Here is a 19,655-nt window from a genome sequence, read left to right as displayed (position 1 = left end):
ATTCTTTCCTCTGAAGGGAAGGAAAAGAAGAAAGGAGTACACATTTATATAGAACCTACTTTGTGCCAGGCACCATGCTAAGCACTTCACAAATATTTCATTTGATCCTTACAACCATATGGAATAGGCACTATTATCCCTGTTTTAATTTGAGGAAACTGAGGCACACAGGAGTTAAATGACTTGTCCAAGATCACACAGCTAGTAAGGAAAGGATCTCAGGCCAAATTTGAATTCAAAGTTTTCCTCACTTCAGGTCTAGCACTCCTACCCACAGCGCACCACTTTGAGGTTTTATATAGAATTGGTTTGAATTAAACATAATACTTGTAAGGAATTAGGTTTTATGATAAGATCCTTTCCCTTTATTTTTTCTTCTACAGTAGATTGCTCATAGACATAAATACTTGTTGCCTGACAGAGACTCATAGAATTGAGAGTTGGAAGGGATCTTAGAAATCATCCATTCTAAATTCCACATTGTACAAATGTATAGTCTGAAGCTCAGAGGGGTTAAGAATCTTCTCCTGCCCATGGTCCAGCAGCAGTAAGGAGCAGATCAAGGCTTGCACTGCCCTCTGACCCTCAACTCCAGGGATCTTTTCATTGGCTTATTTTGTTGTTGACTCATGATACCCTAAGCTTTGAAAGCCAAGTTATTTTTCAACAAATGTTAGCAGAAAATGCTCATGATTAATGTTTTGTATGTGTCACACTCCCATTTCTTTAATTTTTAAAATGAGACAATCACCAGATTAGACATCTATCAAAGCCTATTTGATCTGGAGCAAATTGGTTTCCAAGTGCTTTGCATCTTTTGCATCTGTAAAATGATGAATACTGCATATCTGGATCTATTTTTCAGTACTGTTACTAATATAAATGAAATAACTACATTGAAAATATTTTCAGTTCTTTGGGAATAGAGCTATGAATATGCAGTTATTTAAATTTATTTTATATAGCAAGCATACTTAAAGACAAATTGTGACTGATCTTCAATAGTGCCTTTGAAAATGTCATGTTTCTAAAGCCTAGGATGTGGCATTGGCTATGGCTATTTACATCGAATACCTACACGACCATTTGAAGAAGGGAAGAAAATTTCTCTTCCAGGACAGATGACTAGCACCCCTGTTACTCCTCTAAAAGATGGTTTTACAGAGGTAAGATACTTGCTTCACTGATCTGATTTATTCCTTGAAAAAAATTTTGTTGATGCTTTTGTTTACATATTATATTAGTCTGGATATAAATCTCCTGCTGGTCTCTCCTCACCTCTTTTCTCCTGCCCCATTGAAGCCTCCCTTGTAATAATGACATTGTTCAGCAAAACCAACCAACACAATGATAGCATATAGCAGCATAAATTCTCCACCTCTATAGCAATTCTTCTCTCTACCAAGAGGGAGGAGATAGGTTTCATTATCTGTTCTCTGAGCCCTGTTTTGTTTATTATCATTTCCCTGTATAATTCATCTTGTTTTTAGTGGTCTTTTTTTAAATTATTATTAACATTATGTATATTCTCCTATCTTTTATTGCTTTCTTTGGCAACAATTCACACAAATACCCTTTTGTTTTTCTGACACAATATTACATTACATGGAATTATATTACATGGTATGGATTGTTCAGCTATTCCTTAATTGGTGGGTGCCCACTTTGTTCAATTTTGTTTTGTTTTGTTTTGTTTTTTAGCCACAAAAAAAATCTATGAATGTTTTCGTACATGTGAAAGTTTTCTTTTTCAGTTTTTTACCTCCTCATGGTCTATGTTCAGTCATGCAATTGCTGGATCAAAGCATGAGCAATTTGGTGACTTTTATTCCAAATTAATTCTTACTTAGAATAAATGTCTTCTCAAATTGAACTTGTAAATTAAATAAATTTTGTTTAGTTGTCTCAGTTGTTTTCTGACTCTTTGTGACCCCATTTGGGATTTTCTTAGCAAAAATACTGAAGTGGTTAGCCTTTTTGTTCTCTTCATTTTACAGATGGGGAAACTGAGGCAAACAGGGTTAAGTGACTTGTCCAAGTTCACACAGCTTAGAAGTGTCTAAGGCCAGATTGAAATCAGGTCTTTCCAGACTCTAGGTGTGGCCCTCTTATCCACTGAGCCACCCAGCTGCCCTAAATAAATAACCCACTTTAGCCCAAAAAAGGATGGGGAGGGAGTGAGGAACATTAGATGAAAACTTCTGTGTTACTTCTTGTTTCCACTGGCATTTTTTTTTTTATATCCATTTTGACTATACTTTTTATTACTTTCATTTTATCTAAAACTATTTGAATGAACTCAGGTACACTGTACTCCCTAAGATCATACCTTCTGTCCCTGAGTACTTTCAATCCTTTAGGCAAAATTCAGGCAAAGCATTTATGTACCCTGGGCAGAGTTTGGAAATTTTATCTCCTGTAGGCTGGTATCTTTGAGGCTTCACTATAACACCTGTTAATGGGCAGTGCCTTTTCTACCTTGCCCCATGTGCCAAACTAATCTCATTTTCTTTTTTAATAGGGTTAAAAGACTGATAATGAAAAAGAATCAGGGAAAATATTGTAAACATAGTATAACTGGATCTCAGCAACACATTCAACAGTCTTTCTTGATCTCTTTGAAGACAAGATGGGGGACCTTTGGACTTGATGAGGATGTAATTAGGTAGAATGGTAGTTAGTTGAACAGTAATACCTAGTGAGTGTTTACTAATTAATCATTATGCTCTTGGAGGGATAGCCTCAGTGGTTTGCTGAAGGACTCTCTCCCAAATCTTCTTTGGCACTTTTGTCCATTGGGTGACACCAAGCTGGAAAGAATAGCTAATATATATATATTGTATAATAATATCAGAATCCCAAAAGATACTGACACATTGAAATAATCCATTTGATCCATAGGCCAAATCCAACATGATGAATTTTAATAGGGATAAATCTAAAGGCCTGATAGAGGTTTTTTGTTTTGTTTTGTTTTAAATCAGCTCTACAATTGCATGATGGTAGAGATGTCCCATAAGAGCAGTTCATGTGAAAAAAATGTCTTTGCTGATTGCAAACTCAATGTGAGTGAACAATGTGATGTTAGATGCAAAAAAAATTATGTGAACTTAGGTTTCATCAACAGAAAGTAAAAAGGAATACCTAAAATAAAATATAAGTTGACTGGGAGGAAGGGAAGTGGTAAAGAGGTGGGGTATGGTTATAGTTTTGTAGTTGATTAAAATGGAATGTTTAAGGTGACTGAAGATTATTTAAAGATCAAGGTTAAAGAGAATTTAGGAGTTGGTGTGTGTGTGTGTGTGTGTGTGTGTGTGTGTGTGTGTGTGTGTGTGTCTGTCTGTCTGTCTGTCTGTCTGTCTGTCTCTCTGTCTGTCTGGAAGGGCAGAGGTGACAACTTTGAACAAGAGATGTTAATAGCTAAATATGGGATGCCCAAGTGAGGTACTTATGCTGGTGTCTAGGGATGGTAGTCAGGGTCACTGCTTTCGTATGGGTCAAAATGGCATCACTGGGGCCAGATCATATGCTAATGAAAAATGTTGCTCACTATTTATTATGTGTTCAAATATTTTCTTTGAAATATAACTAATTTTTATCTTGATTTTCGGTAAGGTCCAGTTGTCATCAGTTAATCCTTCACCTGTGTCACCACCTGGAACTACAGGCATTGAACAGAGTCTGTCAGGACTTTCTATTAGCTCAACCCCTTCAGCTGTCACTAATGTTCTCAGTACAGGTAAACAAAAAAAAAATTGTTCTTTAAAATTTATTTTTCTAATGGTCAGGTTTCCAAAGGTAGCTTGCTTCTCCAGTCCACAAGGCAAATGTTTATATTCCAGCATTCAACAACAAACAAGGGGTTTAAAGTGTTACATACTGGTCATTGGTTCAAAGATTATAAATTCCATGATAAAGAATCAACACTGAACTCCACAGATAGGAACATCTGGAGGCTCTGATAACATAGAATAGCCTTCTTCATGAGAGTGGCAAATTCTTTGACAACTTACCTTATTTTTGAAAATCAAAGGACCATTGATCTCTGTAGTTATATCTGAAGGAATCTTTTACTGTCTTAACATATACATCAGTTCAGATATCTTGTAAAAGAAAGCCTGTAATTGTGGATCACATGACCAGCACAGTGGCACATTAATCATTTTCTAAAAATCATTTGAATTCTGCATTTAAAATAAAGGAATTATGCACCATGTATGCAATAATCATAGATAAATACCCCAGTACAAGAAGACAGAACTATGACAAGGTAAAATCCCTATAAATTAGTTATCAAAACCTTAATCATTAGAGCACTCATTCATCATTCTCACCCAAGCCTTACATATTCTACCTTGAACACAAGTTCATTCATAAATTTATGCAGTGTCCTCTCTTGGAATTCCCTCCACTGCTGTAAGGGACTATAAGAAACCCATCCTTTACAGCGATGGGCAAACTATTCCCCATGAGCCAGATCCAGACTGTTGTTTGCCCATCATTGCCTTAAGCAGTAGTTACACTGACTCTCCCATACTATTTATAGCAGAAGTGGAATGGGGCTCAAAAATACTCTTTTGATTGTGGCCTGGCCATTGGAGTAAGGACTCCTAAAGCTGCTAAGACTTTGCTTAGAACACCCTTGCTCATAACCCCACAGAAAAGTAAAAGACAATGATTCATTCTAACTATGAAAAAGAAAAGAGAGCCAAGGAGAGAAATGGGATGAGATACTAATATGGGCACATGTTCCAGGCTTGAAGTAAAGGAGACTGAAATCCATCCAGGATCACCCTCACTCCTACGGGTTATCCAAGGGAGGAGATCCAAGCTGAGGAGGACAAAGCATCCTTACTGCCTGGCCTTAGGGGTATAAAATGAGTGGGTTAGATGGATTGGCCTCTCTAAAGTCCCTTCATGAGCAAAGCAGGAAGGGAGCTGAAAGTGAATAACAGGAGAATACAAAAAAAAAAAAAAAAAGCAAAAGCACCAAAGATTTCGAGGGAAAACCTTCAATAAAAGCCTAAAGCACACATAGATTTATCAGAAAGAGAGTATCATAAAGTGAAAAGAGTAACAATTCTCAAAGAAAATACCAAGCTTTCTTAACATAGACTCTAAGATAGTAAAAAAATTCTAGAGTGAATAAAAAATAGAAATAGAATCAATCCATAAGAGAAAAAACTAAAAATTAATATAGGTCAAAATTTAAGAGCCCTCAATACAGAATTTTAAAAGTCAATTTACATATTAGGAAAAAGTGATAGCAATGTTAAAGGAATTAAACATATTTTATGCAAGCCAGAATGACTGACCTTGAAAACAAGATGTGCAGAGACAACTTAAGCAACACAGGTTTACCAGGAAACACATAATTCTGTAATGCAGCAAATGATATAATGAAAGTATAGACAACAAAGCATCATTTGAGAGAATCCACAAATTGCCTCCAAAAAGAAAACACCCAGATTTGTGCTTCAGTCTCCAAGAAACAGAGTGGTTAAATTGAGAAATTTCTGTCACACACATCAAATTTTGCAAGAGGCCAGGAGGAGAAAGATTCTCAGACATAAAGAAAAGGAAATTAAAACAATACAGAATTATTCCTTAGCTCTTGACAGTTTGCAGGAGGGAATGGAACAGTATAGTCCTAAAAAGCCAAAGAATTCCAGCTGCATCCTAAAATGACATACCCTGCAAATCTTAGCCTAATCATCAAATTTTTAAAAAGAGAAGCATCTCTCAACAAAAGAACGGCATCTGAAGCATTCCTGAAATAAAAAAATTCAGAGATGAGAAGAAAATCTGTAAAACCACAAAACTATGTTTTGTTCTATTGAATCAAATTCTTTTTTGTCATCAACAAACAGAAATTTTGTAGTCTTGTATTTTCATCATCTTTTTTTAAAAAAAGTCATTTATAGTACATTTGCGTGGAATGTTATGTATTACAGAATGTATTAACAGATAGCCAGCCATTTCAAAAGTGTGGTCCACAAAGCCCTGGAATCCCCAAAGCTTTGTCAACTGATCTAAATGATGTTCATAATAATGTTAATACATTATTTGCTGATTAAAATACTCTTCCCTTTTCCATCTATCTGTGTGAGGCTGGATCTTCAACCCAAAAAACATATTGAACACAAAAACAGATATGAGAATCCAACTGCCTTCTATTAAGCCAAACATTAAAGAGATTTGCTTAAATATGCACTTTTTTTGTTTTAGAAAATATAGTTACTTTTTTAAGTCTTGCCTTCTGTCTGAGAATCTATATTAGTATCAGTTCCAAGGCAGAAAAGCAGTAAGGGCTAAGGCATTTGAGGTTAAGTGACTTTCCCATGGTCATATGTGACCTGGCTGAGAAGTGTCTGAGGTCAGATTTGAACCCAGGACCTCCCATCTCTAAGCATGTGGCTCTCTAAAGAGGGGAAAAACTAGATATTTAAGGTATGGTCGCCAGAAATCGGATTAACTCGATTTCAAATAAAAAAATAGACCCAAGTCAGGATGACTCCACCTAGCTGCCCCAGTATGCTTTTCATAAAAAACTCATTTATGTTCATATATCTTGAGTTCATTGTTAATTTTTAAATGAATTAATTAAAATTACTCACTTTAATTTCTGATATGATGGCATAATAGATGAAACACATGTAAACAAAAGTCTTTTGTGGTCTTCAACAATTTTTAAGAGTAAAAAGAGGTCCTAAAACCTTTGATTATTATTGTTCTAAGCATTTAGTCTTTTTCTCAGTTATTAGTAAATAAATACTTTGATTAATTTGATAGCCATATTGATTCTAAATTTTTCAAAAGAATATTTGCAGATCAATCAGTTTGTTACTTTATCTCATTCCTTTCATATACACAGACTATTATACAATAGTTATCCATTGCCTATCTGTTTTTGAGACAGATTTTGGTTCATAGAGGTATACCTTGAAAAAATCTAGGAGGCACAAAGTATTATAGCACATTGATTATTGGCTAAACAAATTTATTTGAAATAAAAGTGACTCTGGTGTATTTTAGGTGTACCAACAGTACCATTATTGCCACCAAAAGTTAATCAGACCATCAGCTCGGTACCACCAGTTAATCCAGCAGCTACGTTACCAGGTAATTAAAAGCACATATACTTTGGAGAGCAACATTTATGATACAGAATAATAATAACTAACATTTTATAATAGTGCAGGGTATTTCTTTTTTTTTTAATGACTTTTCATCTTACTTTATCCTCAGGGTGGTCTTGGGATAGAAACAGAACAGTTATTAGCCCTATTTTATAGTTGAGGTTATTGGTACCAAAAGGTTTGTGGCTAATTAGTAGATACAGGTTTAGAATCTGGGTCTCTTGACCACTAACCTCATGTTCTTTCCAATAAACCACTCAATGTGAGCCAGTAAAGAAAAGGATAAAGAACATATACCACAATAAGAACGGTAATTCCTTTCCTTTCTTTTTTTGGAGGAATGAAGGGGAATTTAAACAGATTTTTTTTTTTTTTACCAAAAGGCAAAACAAAAATGAAGCCCTAATGAGTATCAGACTTAATAATGGCACTCCAAATTATTCATTAGTTTGGATAATTTCAAGTGGATATCTACTTCAAAATCATTATGCATTTAAATTTTTCACATATTTATAATTCATGTTATGCAGATTAATTCTGTTGCAAATCCATGGTCATTCTCATTACAGATTTGAGCTCTCAACATTCCAATCCTTTAAAATGTCATATGCCACCACTTACCAGGAGAGACCACATTCTTCTTTTTTCCCCAACCCTGGTGTTTGATATTTGGACTTTTCCAAATTTCCCATTATTATAGAACCCAGTCATATTCTTGGCTGCTGCTGACACTCTCTGTATATAGGTAGGCTAGTTAGTCCTCAGAAAACAGAAATATCTGTCACTGCAATTGCACTTAATGCTTTCAGCTTGGTGAATTCTGCCAGAGCTTCTTATATTCTTTTGACAACAGCTTTCAAGAATCCAAGGTCACTAATTGTGGCTTCAGAGGTGAAATGGGTATGTGTAGGGTGGCATACATGGCCAGGGTGAGTTAGGTTTTGTTTTATTTTGCTTAACTTTAATGCTTTAGTACAATGGAGGGTTCTTGATTTGGTTGGAGGCAGAATCACTGGGAATTGGCAATGATGTTTTTTTTAAAGACATCCATTAAACTTTTAAAAATCTAGAATCAACTTCCACACCAGTGAGGCAGCACTTTTATGCATTTCTGTGGAGAATTTGTAATAAATTCCATCTCTTTTATTGTGATTTATAGCCTGTTGAAGGTAAAATGACTTATTTTTTTGGTGGTGGGGGGGTGGGGGATGGTTCTTTCTTCAGGTCTGGTGCCTTTGCCAGCAGGATTGCCCAACCTAGCAAATCTCTCTAATCTCAACCTACCTGCACCACAGTTAATTCCAGGAGCTGGATTACCAGAAGTTATGCACCCTGGTACGTACTGAATCTGTGTTGAATCATTTTAGAAACATCTTTCCTCCCCCCCCCCCAAAAAAAACTCTTGAAACAAGAAAGAGCCAAGATCCTCCATCTTACTTTTTCCTAGAAAAATCTTTTCAGCCATATTAGAACAGGCACTCAAATTTCCTCTGACATTTGGTCAGAGGGTCTCTCCTTTCACCCTTCCCGAACCAATCCAAACATAGAGAAAGAAGAGTGCATAGATATACTTTCATGGGGATTTTCTTGATTTGCAAGCAGAATTATCCCACTTTTTCTCTTTATGCTTCTCTCACCTTAAACATGGTTACTAAAAGCCTGTTTTAGAAACAGGAAACAGGAATATGATTTTTAAGCAAGTGAATTATATTGAGAGGCTCGTGACAAGTGTAGTTGTGGTTAATGAACTAACTACTTACAGAAATTCTTTTCTACCAGCAAATGAATAATGGTTCCTTTTTAAAGTGTAGTCTAGATTCCAGTCTTTAAACTTACTTCAAATGTGGATAATGGAGAATAGCAGAAATATTATACATGATCAACTTTATCATGCTTTTGTAAAATTTAAATTAATATCAATAATGAAAACTCAGGTTCTTGTTTTCCATAGAGTTTTATTAATAATCACTAAAAATAGAGAAAGCCAATTAAAGCCTAATCTAACCTAACTGACCACCACCTGGCTCTCCACCAAGCTCCCCAGCTGCGTTATGGGAAATAGAGAGAATAGGTGGTGCCACTTTTATCCTCTATCAATTCACGCAGCATTTATATGGCATAAGCACACAAATGGGATACTGGATCAGATAAGCCTTGGGGAGTGAATTCTATTTACACCTTTTTAATGTAAAATATACATTTCTTTTTAACTTAACATAAATATCCTTAAATTTTACATTCTGCTTATAGGATGATTCAGGAGAATTTACATTATATTAAAGTCCTTTTGTGGTTTTTAAAGCTCAGTAGTTTTAAATGGTAGAGATGAGTGTTGTATGGCTGGTGTGCCTTTCAAGTCCTACAGCTAATAGTTTACCTCCTAGAAAATAAAAGCCATTTATCATTTGTCAGGGGTTGTGAAATAAAAGAAAACTTTGAATGTAGATGAATGACTTGTTATTTTTTTAAAAAAAAATTTTTTTAAACCCTTACCTTCCATCTTGGAGTCAATACTGTATATTGGCTCCAAGGCAGAAGAGTGGTAAGGATAGGCAGTGGGGGTCAAGTGACTTGCCCAGAGTCACACAGTTGGGAAGTGTCTGAAGTCAGATTTGAACCTAGGACCTCCCGTCTCTAGGCCTGGCTCTCAATCCACTAAGCTACCCAGCTGCCCCCTGAATGACTTATTATTAGAAATGTATTTGTTAAATTCTGTTTTTAGATTATTTCTATTACAGCTACAACCTAAGTTTAAAAGATTGTTAAGAATTTAGTGATTGATCTGGATCTGAATTTCCTTATCTTTAAAATAGAGAAAAGAAAGTAGGTCAACTAAGGTCTTTTCCAGCTCAAAGTCTTATGCTCCTGTCTATTTAGAATAAAAATTCTGGTAGCATTGCAGTTCTTTTTTTCAGGAGGGAAATATTGAAAATGTTCACCATTAACATCATTGCTTTTTTGAGAACCATGTACTGTAACCCATTCACATGGGCACATTTCTATTTGTCTTCATTCTACTTATCTGTCTGAAAGAGTAGCCAAATTGCTTGGATTTCAAACTGATCATATAATTTTGGTTATATGTTGATAAAACTTTAAAAATTATGACTCATTTCCGAATTTCCATTATAATTATAATTCCACTTTAAAATCTAGTTATGTTGCTCAGAAGTGTTTCTGACATTTGAAAAATTTTTAGCCACATTCTAATTAGTATTTACATATGACATACGAGTGCCAGTTAGTGTTCTGCACACAGAATACCTAACATGGAAAATTGATCCCATAGATGTAAACCCTTTGCCTGTGGGGGACTGAAATCCATCCTAGCCACAAGAGAAAATGGAGCTTCTTATTGCTAGGATGGTAAAGTGATAAACAATCTCTCACAGATCTGTCACTGAAATTATTGAGGTTTAATGACACCTGAGGACTTTGCTGAACACCAGGTAGGAAAGATCATCCATCACAAGGCCATCCAGGCTGAGGTCACAGGGTCAAGCCACCACGTAATTAGGAGGGTTTTTGGCACAGCAACTCTTAAAGACCGTCTGCCAAGAGCTGGAGGGTTTATGGTCTTTGTTGATGAAAGCAGAACCCACCTCCTTAGTGTCATAGGTCTTTGAACTCTTAATGGTGGCATAATGCTGGCATCTTTGGTGGTCTCAGAGTTCCAGGGTAGCCTCTCCCATTAGGAAGTTCAAAGTAGCCATATTTCTCAGCAACAGCTTTCCTTTTCCAAGAGCTTTATGTCCGAAGACATTCCTTAAGGGAACATCACCTACCCTTCAGCCTCAACTGGGCATTAATTTAAATGCTATATTTTATTACCATCTTTGGCTGACTGTGTTTTGAGTTTTTTGTTTCCTTCCAGTCCTATTCATCAGGCAATGACAAAAAGTCTTGGGCTTATTAAAATATGTTCTAAGGCATCATCCTCCTTCAAAGTGGTTAGCTAAAGACAAACAAGTGCTATGGTTTGTGTTGTCTCTGTTTCCTTAGTGAAATGCTGCTTGTTTTGTGATACTGAAAAGTTGAAATTAATTCTGTTTAATAATCAATTTTGTAAATGCTTGGTCCCCTTTCTTTGTCCTTGAGTTGAGCTCAGGAATTTAACTTTCCCTCTGAGTAAGTTTAAAGTTAAAATTAAAAGAAAAGTTATCTTTCATACTGGTAGCCCCTGGGAAATTCCAGGACATATGTATGTTATCTTTAAGCTCCACAAATTAACTCGATTGTATTCCCAAAAGATATATCTCTGCCTTTGTGCAATTAGGGGAGTTTTTATCTCTGCCAAGGAGAAAACAAGCCTGATGGTTTTGATCCCCTAGTAAAGATTATGAGATGCAGCTGTGTTCTATAAAATAATTAACATTCTTTAATTGTCAGCGAGCAGTGCATGTGAATGCCAGCTCATCTTTCTTGGTATATAGTCAATCATAATGTTCCTGACCCAGCCTGACAGCTTATCACTTTTTCTCCACACCTATCAAGACCCTTTTTTGTTGTGTGTCAGTAAAAAGGGTCCCCTGCTTCTCATGGGGGTCACTAGGTTTACCGAGGCTGGGAATCTGATTTGCTTTGTTAACGATTGTTCTCATCACTACTGATAAACTGATCCTGCCTCAGAGTCTTGTTCCTTACTCTACCTTTCTTAAATTTATTTGAGACAATTCCAGATCATCTGTGGGTTTGTTTTTGTTTTGTTTTGTTTTTCATTCTAGGTTTGCCACCTCTTCCTTCCTTGCCTCCTTTAAACCTATCTGGAATAACGCCTCTGTCCATGCCATCAGAATTCCTCCCATCATTCCCTTTGGTCCCAGAGGTTTCTTCCGCAACACCTGAGCTTCTGTCCTCCCTTCCTCCAGTAGGGAGCTTACCTTCTGATCCAGTTTCTACTGCAAGAGCAGAACAAACCTCTTCGCTTCCCACAGATGCTCCTCTCCTCACTTCAAAGGCTACAACTACTGTTGAAGACACAGCAAACGAATCCATCACAACCAATGAAAAGCCAGTTTCTATCATAACAGATACAAGTGCTTCAGAGTCACCTTAACTTGGAACCATTCCTTGGGATTGGCTTGGTATATTTATTTAGCCACAGGAGCGTGTTTGGAAATGCAAACTATCATTAATTTCATACTAGTTTGTACTGTATCTGTAGGAGTCTTGTAAATAATTCTAAGGGTAAGATAAAGAAGATATAGGCTTTCTATACTTCAAAGTTTGGGTGGAGGGTAAAGAACACCAGAAAGTGCTTGTATTTTAAGAGTGACACAGGCTCCCACTGCCACCCTTGGAGAAGCTAGGACTGTAGCCTGCTGGGTCTTCTGCCAGCTCCTTCTGTAAGAAAATGGAACCTTTTATGCATAACCTTTACCTGCAGTGTTTCTTGTACTTTGTAAACAGTTTGCAGGAATGCAAACCATCTCACACAGACGGGGAGGGGGGGGGAGGGAAGAGGTTCTACTTTTGATCTTTGTCAGTCACATCTATTTTAACATTTGCAAAGGATCTTCCAATTAAAGATGTTTGTTAAAGTTACAGAACGTGCACTGTTAATTGAGCATATTTTTATTCAACCTATACACATCTTTGTTTTCAGCTCGTAAAATTACACCACATTTTGTAACTGCAGCTGTGTTGTTTGATGAGTCCACTGTAAAATGGCATTTGAAAGAAGATGTTGCATAGTTTTAAACCAGAAGGTGGCACTTTGTGGCTGCTTGTAAAATAATAGCTATACTGGGAAAACATAGATACAGCAGCAATAAATTACTGTAATTTTACTTTTCTTCCTGTGTGTTACATTCTAGTACCAGTCATTGCTGGGTATAATTCTGGTTCAAGATAAAGGTCTTACATCTTGATGAGATTTTTGCCTATTCTTTGGGGTTTTCAGGGTGGTTAATAGCCAAGGGTTGAGTTCTTGAAAAAATGGAATCTGTTTAATAGGCATAGATAAAAGACAGCTCAGTGACAATCGGCCTAGTAAACTTGTGCTAAAAGAGATCCCCATCTCTCTCTTGCTGCATGGTGTGGTATTTTAGGTGATTTCAATGTATTTCAGAACAGAGTTTTTTTAGCCAAAAAGGTTAGAAGAATTGTATCTTCTACTCATTATAGCTCTTAGAGTTGAGACAGGCTTGCCACCTTATAGAACATTTCATTTTCTGTCACTGGGTTTATACAAGGTTTCAATCTTGGTTTACAATTGTTTCTTCCATTTTCATGTAGAACTAGTTTCCTTCAGGCCAGTAGGCTTGCGTTTGAAACATTCAAACAAGGGCATAAGAGGAAATAAAAAGGGTTTTGCATATTTGGAACTTTTTTACTGGTCCATCACAGGGTAAAATTGGGCTTCCCTCTATTAGAGGTGTTCATATAAATGCCATTAATTGGATAATATGGCTCCCAACAAGTCCTTCCATCTCCAAGAATCTGTGACTCCATGTGAAAGTTGCTAGTACTTTCCAAGAGATGTTCATCAATCCAAGGAAACACCCGATATGAGAAACTTTGACTTAAGAAACAGACCTATTTAAGGCATGCTTTTTCACTTATGAAAGTATTTACCATAAGATTCCTTTAAATAGCCATTCTTCTGTCAAATGCTATGACCAACAAACAGCTCTTCTGGAATGCAATTAATCTGCCATTTAGGGCTTTACTTAAAAAGTGGGACTAGGGTAGCAGACTCCCTAGGCCATAGAGATGTTTGATCAACTCTGTGCCTTCCAACAGAAGCAGTTTCACTTTTGGAATTGTCATGTCATCACTCCAGCTGTTCATAGAAACCAATGAGGAGGAAGGAAGATGCTCATTTTGATCTTAGTCTTGAGATGGCTTTACAAGAATTCACTTTCTCTTTCAATCTTTTCATAATGCATATTTAGCCTCTCACCATACATTTGCCCTTTACTATTTCAATAAACAGTTGTTAGTCAGCCAGCAAGATGATCATCACCTGCTACATGCAAGACACCACACTGCTACAAAGACAAATGAATGGAAGAAGTCCTCAACATCGAGAAGTTTATATTCTGCTAAGCAGCTTTGCCAGGGTAGACCTTGAGAGTTCTCATGACCAAGAAATCATCATAATGTCACAGCTGCTTTCAGCATATGAAATACTAAATTAGAATCCAGGAATAGACCTGCCTCATTGTTTCATCATTTCAGACCATGAAAAACAACAGCTATTTAAAAGTCTACTGTGTGTATGGCAGTATGCCTGGGTGCAGGAGATCCCTGCCCTCGAGAAGGTGACAGTTTAGTTGGAGACAAGTTTGGGATTAAGAATTAGAAGAAACCTTTGGGATAATCTTGTCCTGCCTTCTCTTTTTTTTTTTTTCCCCAGGTGAGGACACTCAATAAAAAAAAAAAGTGACCAGCCCAGAATCAACAGGCAGGACTCAAATCCAGTCCAGCTGCCAGGCCCTTTTGCACTCTGAAAACTAACAATACAAGGCAATTTGTGCTAAGTCCCAAATAAATAATACAGACAAGTACTATAAGAGTCTAGACTCTGCTTAAGTAGTCAGAGAAAGCTTCACTGAGGACTTGAGCCTTATTCTGCAGAATGGACAGGAGAAGAGTGAGGGAAACATTGATTTTATTCCCATGTTTGTCAGTATCACAAGAAAAAATATATTTTAAACTCCTGTACTTACTTGGAATGTCAGGTTTCCTTAGCACAAGCTACAAGTACCTTTCCTGAAAGAGGAGGATCCTTATACCCCAACCTCTTTATTATTTGACCAAATGCTCACTTTTCCTCTCTACTAAACCTGACTCCCTCAAAACTAGCTAGTAGGCTCTTTTCCTTCTAAGGAGGTGATTGAATTACCAGGATTCTCAACTTGGGTATTTAATAAGGTGATTGTCCCAACTAATGGTCTTGGTGAACATTTGTATATTTTTGCAACTTAAATAGCCCAGAGTTAGACCTCAGCAGAAGCTTCAAGAGTTTATAGATTCCAATTAACTGGGTACCAATTAATGGGACTCTCCTCCTTCTTTGAAGTTATTAAGACTGCCCCAGGCACTGGGCTCCAGAAACTGTCCTGTGAAAGCCACACAAAAATAATAGTGTAGGGTTAAATAAAATGCCTTGGGCAAGTCTTTTTTTTTTCTTTGACCTAGGAAACTAAACTATGCCCACCTACCCAGCCCCTTTGCTTTGTCTCTTGTATTTAGGATGTTTGACTTAACAGTTTTTAATTCTTCTGTGGTCAATTATCCTAATCCTGTAAACAACAGGTAAGTAAAAATGTAAATTAGAATTCTGTACAAACTGTCATTTTCTTCTTAGGAAACTGCTTTTGCTCTGACATTGTCTTTATGCCACAAATGCTCCATTATCAAGCTTCTCACAGCTGGCATGCTGCTTGGGAAAGCTCCCATCCTGAGGAGAATAAAGAAAGACTTCAGCGTTTGAAGACTTCATTTTCTGAGTGTCTGGCCAGACACTACTTACATTGATTAAGCTACTTGGAGAGGAGTTTCAAGTCATGGGGACCACCAAAGACCAATCTGAAAATTGGGGCAGCCTTCCAGTCCTGTTCTGGACCACGATTTTGGAAATCATAGGGTCTTAGGGGTAGAGCTTGAAGGGCCCTCAGAAATGATCTAGTCCAAACCCCTCGTTTTGCAGATGAGAGCAGAGTCCAAGTGCATCAATGTTATCTGCCTAAGAGCACCTGGGACCAAGGGCTTTTGACCCAAAATCAAAGGCTCTTATTTAGATGTTTATTAAGTATTAAAAATTTAGTACGGTTTTCAGCTGCCACCGCAGCTTACCTGGCACAGGAATATTTCACTTCCAGCGTCTTCTCCTAACCCTCTGGGGGGGCAGGAGTCATGGCAGGCGCACGGATAGGAGAGACAAAATGGATAGGGCACCATTGCTCCTGGTTGAATTGGGTCTGGCTATCGGCAGTTGTAGTTCTGTCCACTAGGTGGTGCTGAACAGTTTCCCAGCATGAACGTCAAGTCACCCTGTTCCACAGTCAGTGCAGCCAGTCGTCCGGTTCCCCACAGCCCTCTGGATGCATTTATAATTGTTGATGCCAGTGGATAGGTTCCAGTAAACAGCAGAGAGGAGGCAGCAGGAGCGAGGATGTGCGTAGATTCAGGGGAGGCCAATTGCCTGCAATGCCGGGCCTGCGGGTCTAGGAGGACACCTGAGCTTTTATTTGACAGAGAAAGGCGCGCTGACACCTTAACTTAATCTGAGGTCATCTCTGGCCTATTCAAAATGCAGCTGCCACAACTCTCTCTTGACTTCCCAGAAAAGCCTTTTCACACGCACCGGGCTCCCTTCGAAGTCCCACGCTAGGAGCAGACAGGCTCGGGCTCACTGTCACTCCGTGGCATCGGGAGCGGGAGAGGCGATGGCAAGAGGGAAAGGTGCAGTTAATGTCCACGTACGGGGGTGGGTGCCCGGGTCCGTGACTGCGCTGGGACGTCCAGTGACAGATTCATCCCTGGCCCCAACGGAAGCCACTGCCCACACCTGTGCCTCTTCACAACTACTTATATTGTTAATTGGCCGATAACTAGTTCTGGGGCTCTCGGTTTAGAATTCACACACAGAGAAAAAAATACAAGGCGCTTCCTCCACAGACCACCCCGGGAGGAAGCCTGGGCCAGTCTGAACCCTCTTACCCCCACACTAAAGTGAAAGAAACGGAGCCCAGTACAGAAACGTCGAGCCAAACCATAGAACCGGGGTTCTGACTGACTCCAGTAACGTTTTCTAAAGTACCAGAAGAGATGAAGTCATCGTCGTCAAGTATCTGAGGAGAGGCACACACCCAGTGGGGAGAACTTAGAGAAAAGGGTGGAAGGTCCTAAGGGCTGATTTAGGCTTGGCATGAGGGAAAAGTTCCCCACCGAGCGGCCTGGAAGTGCGCCCCTGGCCGGAGGAGGCGGCGACTAAGAGGATGTCTTCTAGTGCCTCGCTGACGGCTTGTCAGGAACGAGCTAAAAGGGCTCCTCTAGAACCAGGCTGGACCAGAAGACCCGAATTTCGAGCCAACATCATCTTCAGAACAAGAGGCGCTTAAAAGGGCCGTCCACAAAGCGACTTCTGGAGACCCACCGGGGATTCTCCTTTAGGGACACAGCTGTGGCCTCAAAACCGAATGCCCAGAAGCGGCCATTGGGAGCCATGTGGCATTTCTCGGTGAAAGTTGGAACCTGCAAGATCGGACTAGTCCCGGAGGAATGGCCAAACCCTCGGGATGAAGGGGGTCTCAGAGAGACACCCACAGGAGGGGAAATGCACCTTCCTGTTGCCCAAGACCTCCACACGCCATCTCCAGTTCAGTTCAGCAGTCTTAGCTGCCTTAGGCTTAAATGTGAAAATAATTCACATTTTTACAAGATTTACAAAGCACTTACCTCTTAACCACCCTGCGAAATAGGGAGTATAGATAATATTTTCTCCCTTTTAAAGACAAGGAGACCACTGCTTACAAAAGCTACGAAAATAGGCCTTATGGCAAAAACCAAGACCCCATCAAAGCCAAAATTGTTTACAGCCAAGGTGTTCACAGCAGCCTAAAGAGGACCACAACACTCCCAAGGGAGGGCTGACGAGCTTCAAATGTAATTGCGAAATAAATATTAATAAAATACCATCAAGTAGAGATACTATTTTATAAATAAAACAGACATGTGGCTTTCTAAGTCAATATGTGCTGTAGAGATCTTTCTGTACAGGGTAGCAGCCCTGTTTCTTTTTTCAGTCTGACCCCCTCGGGTTTACAGCCACATGGACCGGAGCTGCCCCTCCACCGGTACCGAGCTTTAAATATTCCTGCATATGATTGCCTTGGATATACAAGTTTCTTATATGTCTTTAATACAGCATCCCTCTTTGCATCCATTTCCTCCTGATGGTGTGTCCATTTACATGACATCGTGCCCCAGGCTTAGAGAGGGAATGTTTCTTTTCTTTCTTTTTTTTTTTTTAACCTTTACCTTCCATCTTAGAATCCATACTAAGTATCAGTTCCAAAGCAGAAGAGCAGTAAAGGCTAGGCAATTGGAGTTAAATGACTTGCCCAGGGTCAGCTGGGAAGTGCCTGAGACCAAATTTGAACCCAGGATCTCCTGTCTCCAGGCCTGTCTCAGAAAGAAATTCTCTAACTCATATCCAACTAGCCGCAAACAGTGATGTAAGGTTTGCAAACATTTTACAAATATTCTCATTTTGTCCTCCCTCACCACTGTGGTGGCAGGGCAGGTGCTATTATTGTCCTTATTTTACATATGAGAAAGTTGAGCGACTTGCCTGACATCACACAGCCAAGGCTGGATTTAAACTTGGGTCTTCCTGACTCCAGGTCCAGTATGCTCTCCACTGAACCACTTAGCTGCTTCTAATAATTCATTATTATCTCACAGCTTTTCCAATAATGCTATCAATGAAACCATCCACTAAGTTTTCTGTGAGGTTTCTGAAAAGCCCTAAAAATTACTCTTTGAACCAAACTAAGACAAAACCTTGACCAATGCCGGGCGATTCCTCCTCCTCCACCACCACATACACAGAATCGGAAGATCAGTGAGAATTGCCTGCCTGGCCTTCCACTAGTTAAACCAATCAAGACTGAAGAATCACCTTACTTAGAAGCATTTATGCTAACATTGAAGAACAAGTTGATCCTTCATTTTGAAGTGATGCTTTTCCTCAGTTTATAGAAATGTACTGATTTTTCCTGGAGATCTGTATGTACCAGATGATGCTACCAACAGCTGGTATATTGTCTCAGAAAATAGAATCTCTTTCCTTCTGTTATATGGAATAGGGATTAGATGGTTTAGCAGTATTCTAAAGCCATTGACTATTTTACAAGTGTTCCTAACTATTTGGTCTGGCCCACCCACAGAATATTTGCTGACAGTTAAGACTGTTTCAAATTGAGCCAGTCTACCTCTGCTGAAATGTAAAAAGCCATTGATGATCTTTCAAGACTAAAAAGACACATTCTGAAAGAGGATTATTATTAGTTCAATTATGAAACTGCCTATTGCTAAGCAAGGATTGTACACTTGACTACTATAAATTTCATGGAAGAGATATTTCTGGTCTATTAAAAAAGTAATGAAACAAAATAGCTAGTGATCTCTTGTTACAAGAGCAAACCTGTTTCATGGGTTAATTTTTTTTAAGACTTGTTTATGTCAAAAATGACAAAAAACAGACATAATCAGTGCTGGAAAATCTGTGGGAAGACACATAAATGAAGACACTATTTGTGGAGCTGTGGACTGGCCCAACTGATTTGTAAAAGAAATTAGGAGAAAAGTCAGTAGTAACCTGATTATATCCTCTGATCCAGAGGTCCTATAGGTCCAAGTTGGTGTGAATAAAGAATCTCTTTAATGTAATTATACATGTTCAGATCTGCACTATTTGAAGTTATAATTGTGTACAATATGATCATTTGTTCTGGTCCAATGGAATATGCTATGCAAATTCAAATTATGTGGCTATGCAGAGAT

At 38.4% G+C, this 19,655-nt stretch overlaps 1 protein-coding gene across 1 annotated transcript in view; it reads left to right on the top strand.

Annotated features, from left to right (window-relative positions):
- The window catches only part of GORASP2 (golgi reassembly stacking protein 2), a 46,068-nt gene extending 33,056 nt beyond the window's left edge, over nt 1-13,012 (top strand). The window contains exons 6-10 of the mRNA XM_044669802.1: nt 1,034-1,166; nt 3,616-3,739; nt 7,036-7,122; nt 8,364-8,474; nt 11,864-13,012. Coding sequence (XP_044525737.1) covers nt 1,034-1,166; nt 3,616-3,739; nt 7,036-7,122; nt 8,364-8,474; nt 11,864-12,195 — 787 coding nt within the window. The 3' untranslated portion in view covers nt 12,196-13,012. The remainder of the gene's footprint in view (nt 1-1,033; nt 1,167-3,615; nt 3,740-7,035; nt 7,123-8,363; nt 8,475-11,863) is intronic.
- Nucleotides 13,013-19,655: the final 6,643 nt, after the last annotated feature.

The sequence above is a fragment of the Gracilinanus agilis genome, chromosome 3 (assembly GCF_016433145.1).
Source record: "Gracilinanus agilis isolate LMUSP501 chromosome 3, AgileGrace, whole genome shotgun sequence".
In the NCBI taxonomy this organism is placed as follows: domain Eukaryota; kingdom Metazoa; phylum Chordata; class Mammalia; order Didelphimorphia; family Didelphidae; genus Gracilinanus; species Gracilinanus agilis.
The sequence above is the reverse complement of the archived record's forward strand: the minus strand, read 5'-3'. Positions and strand labels throughout refer to the sequence as shown.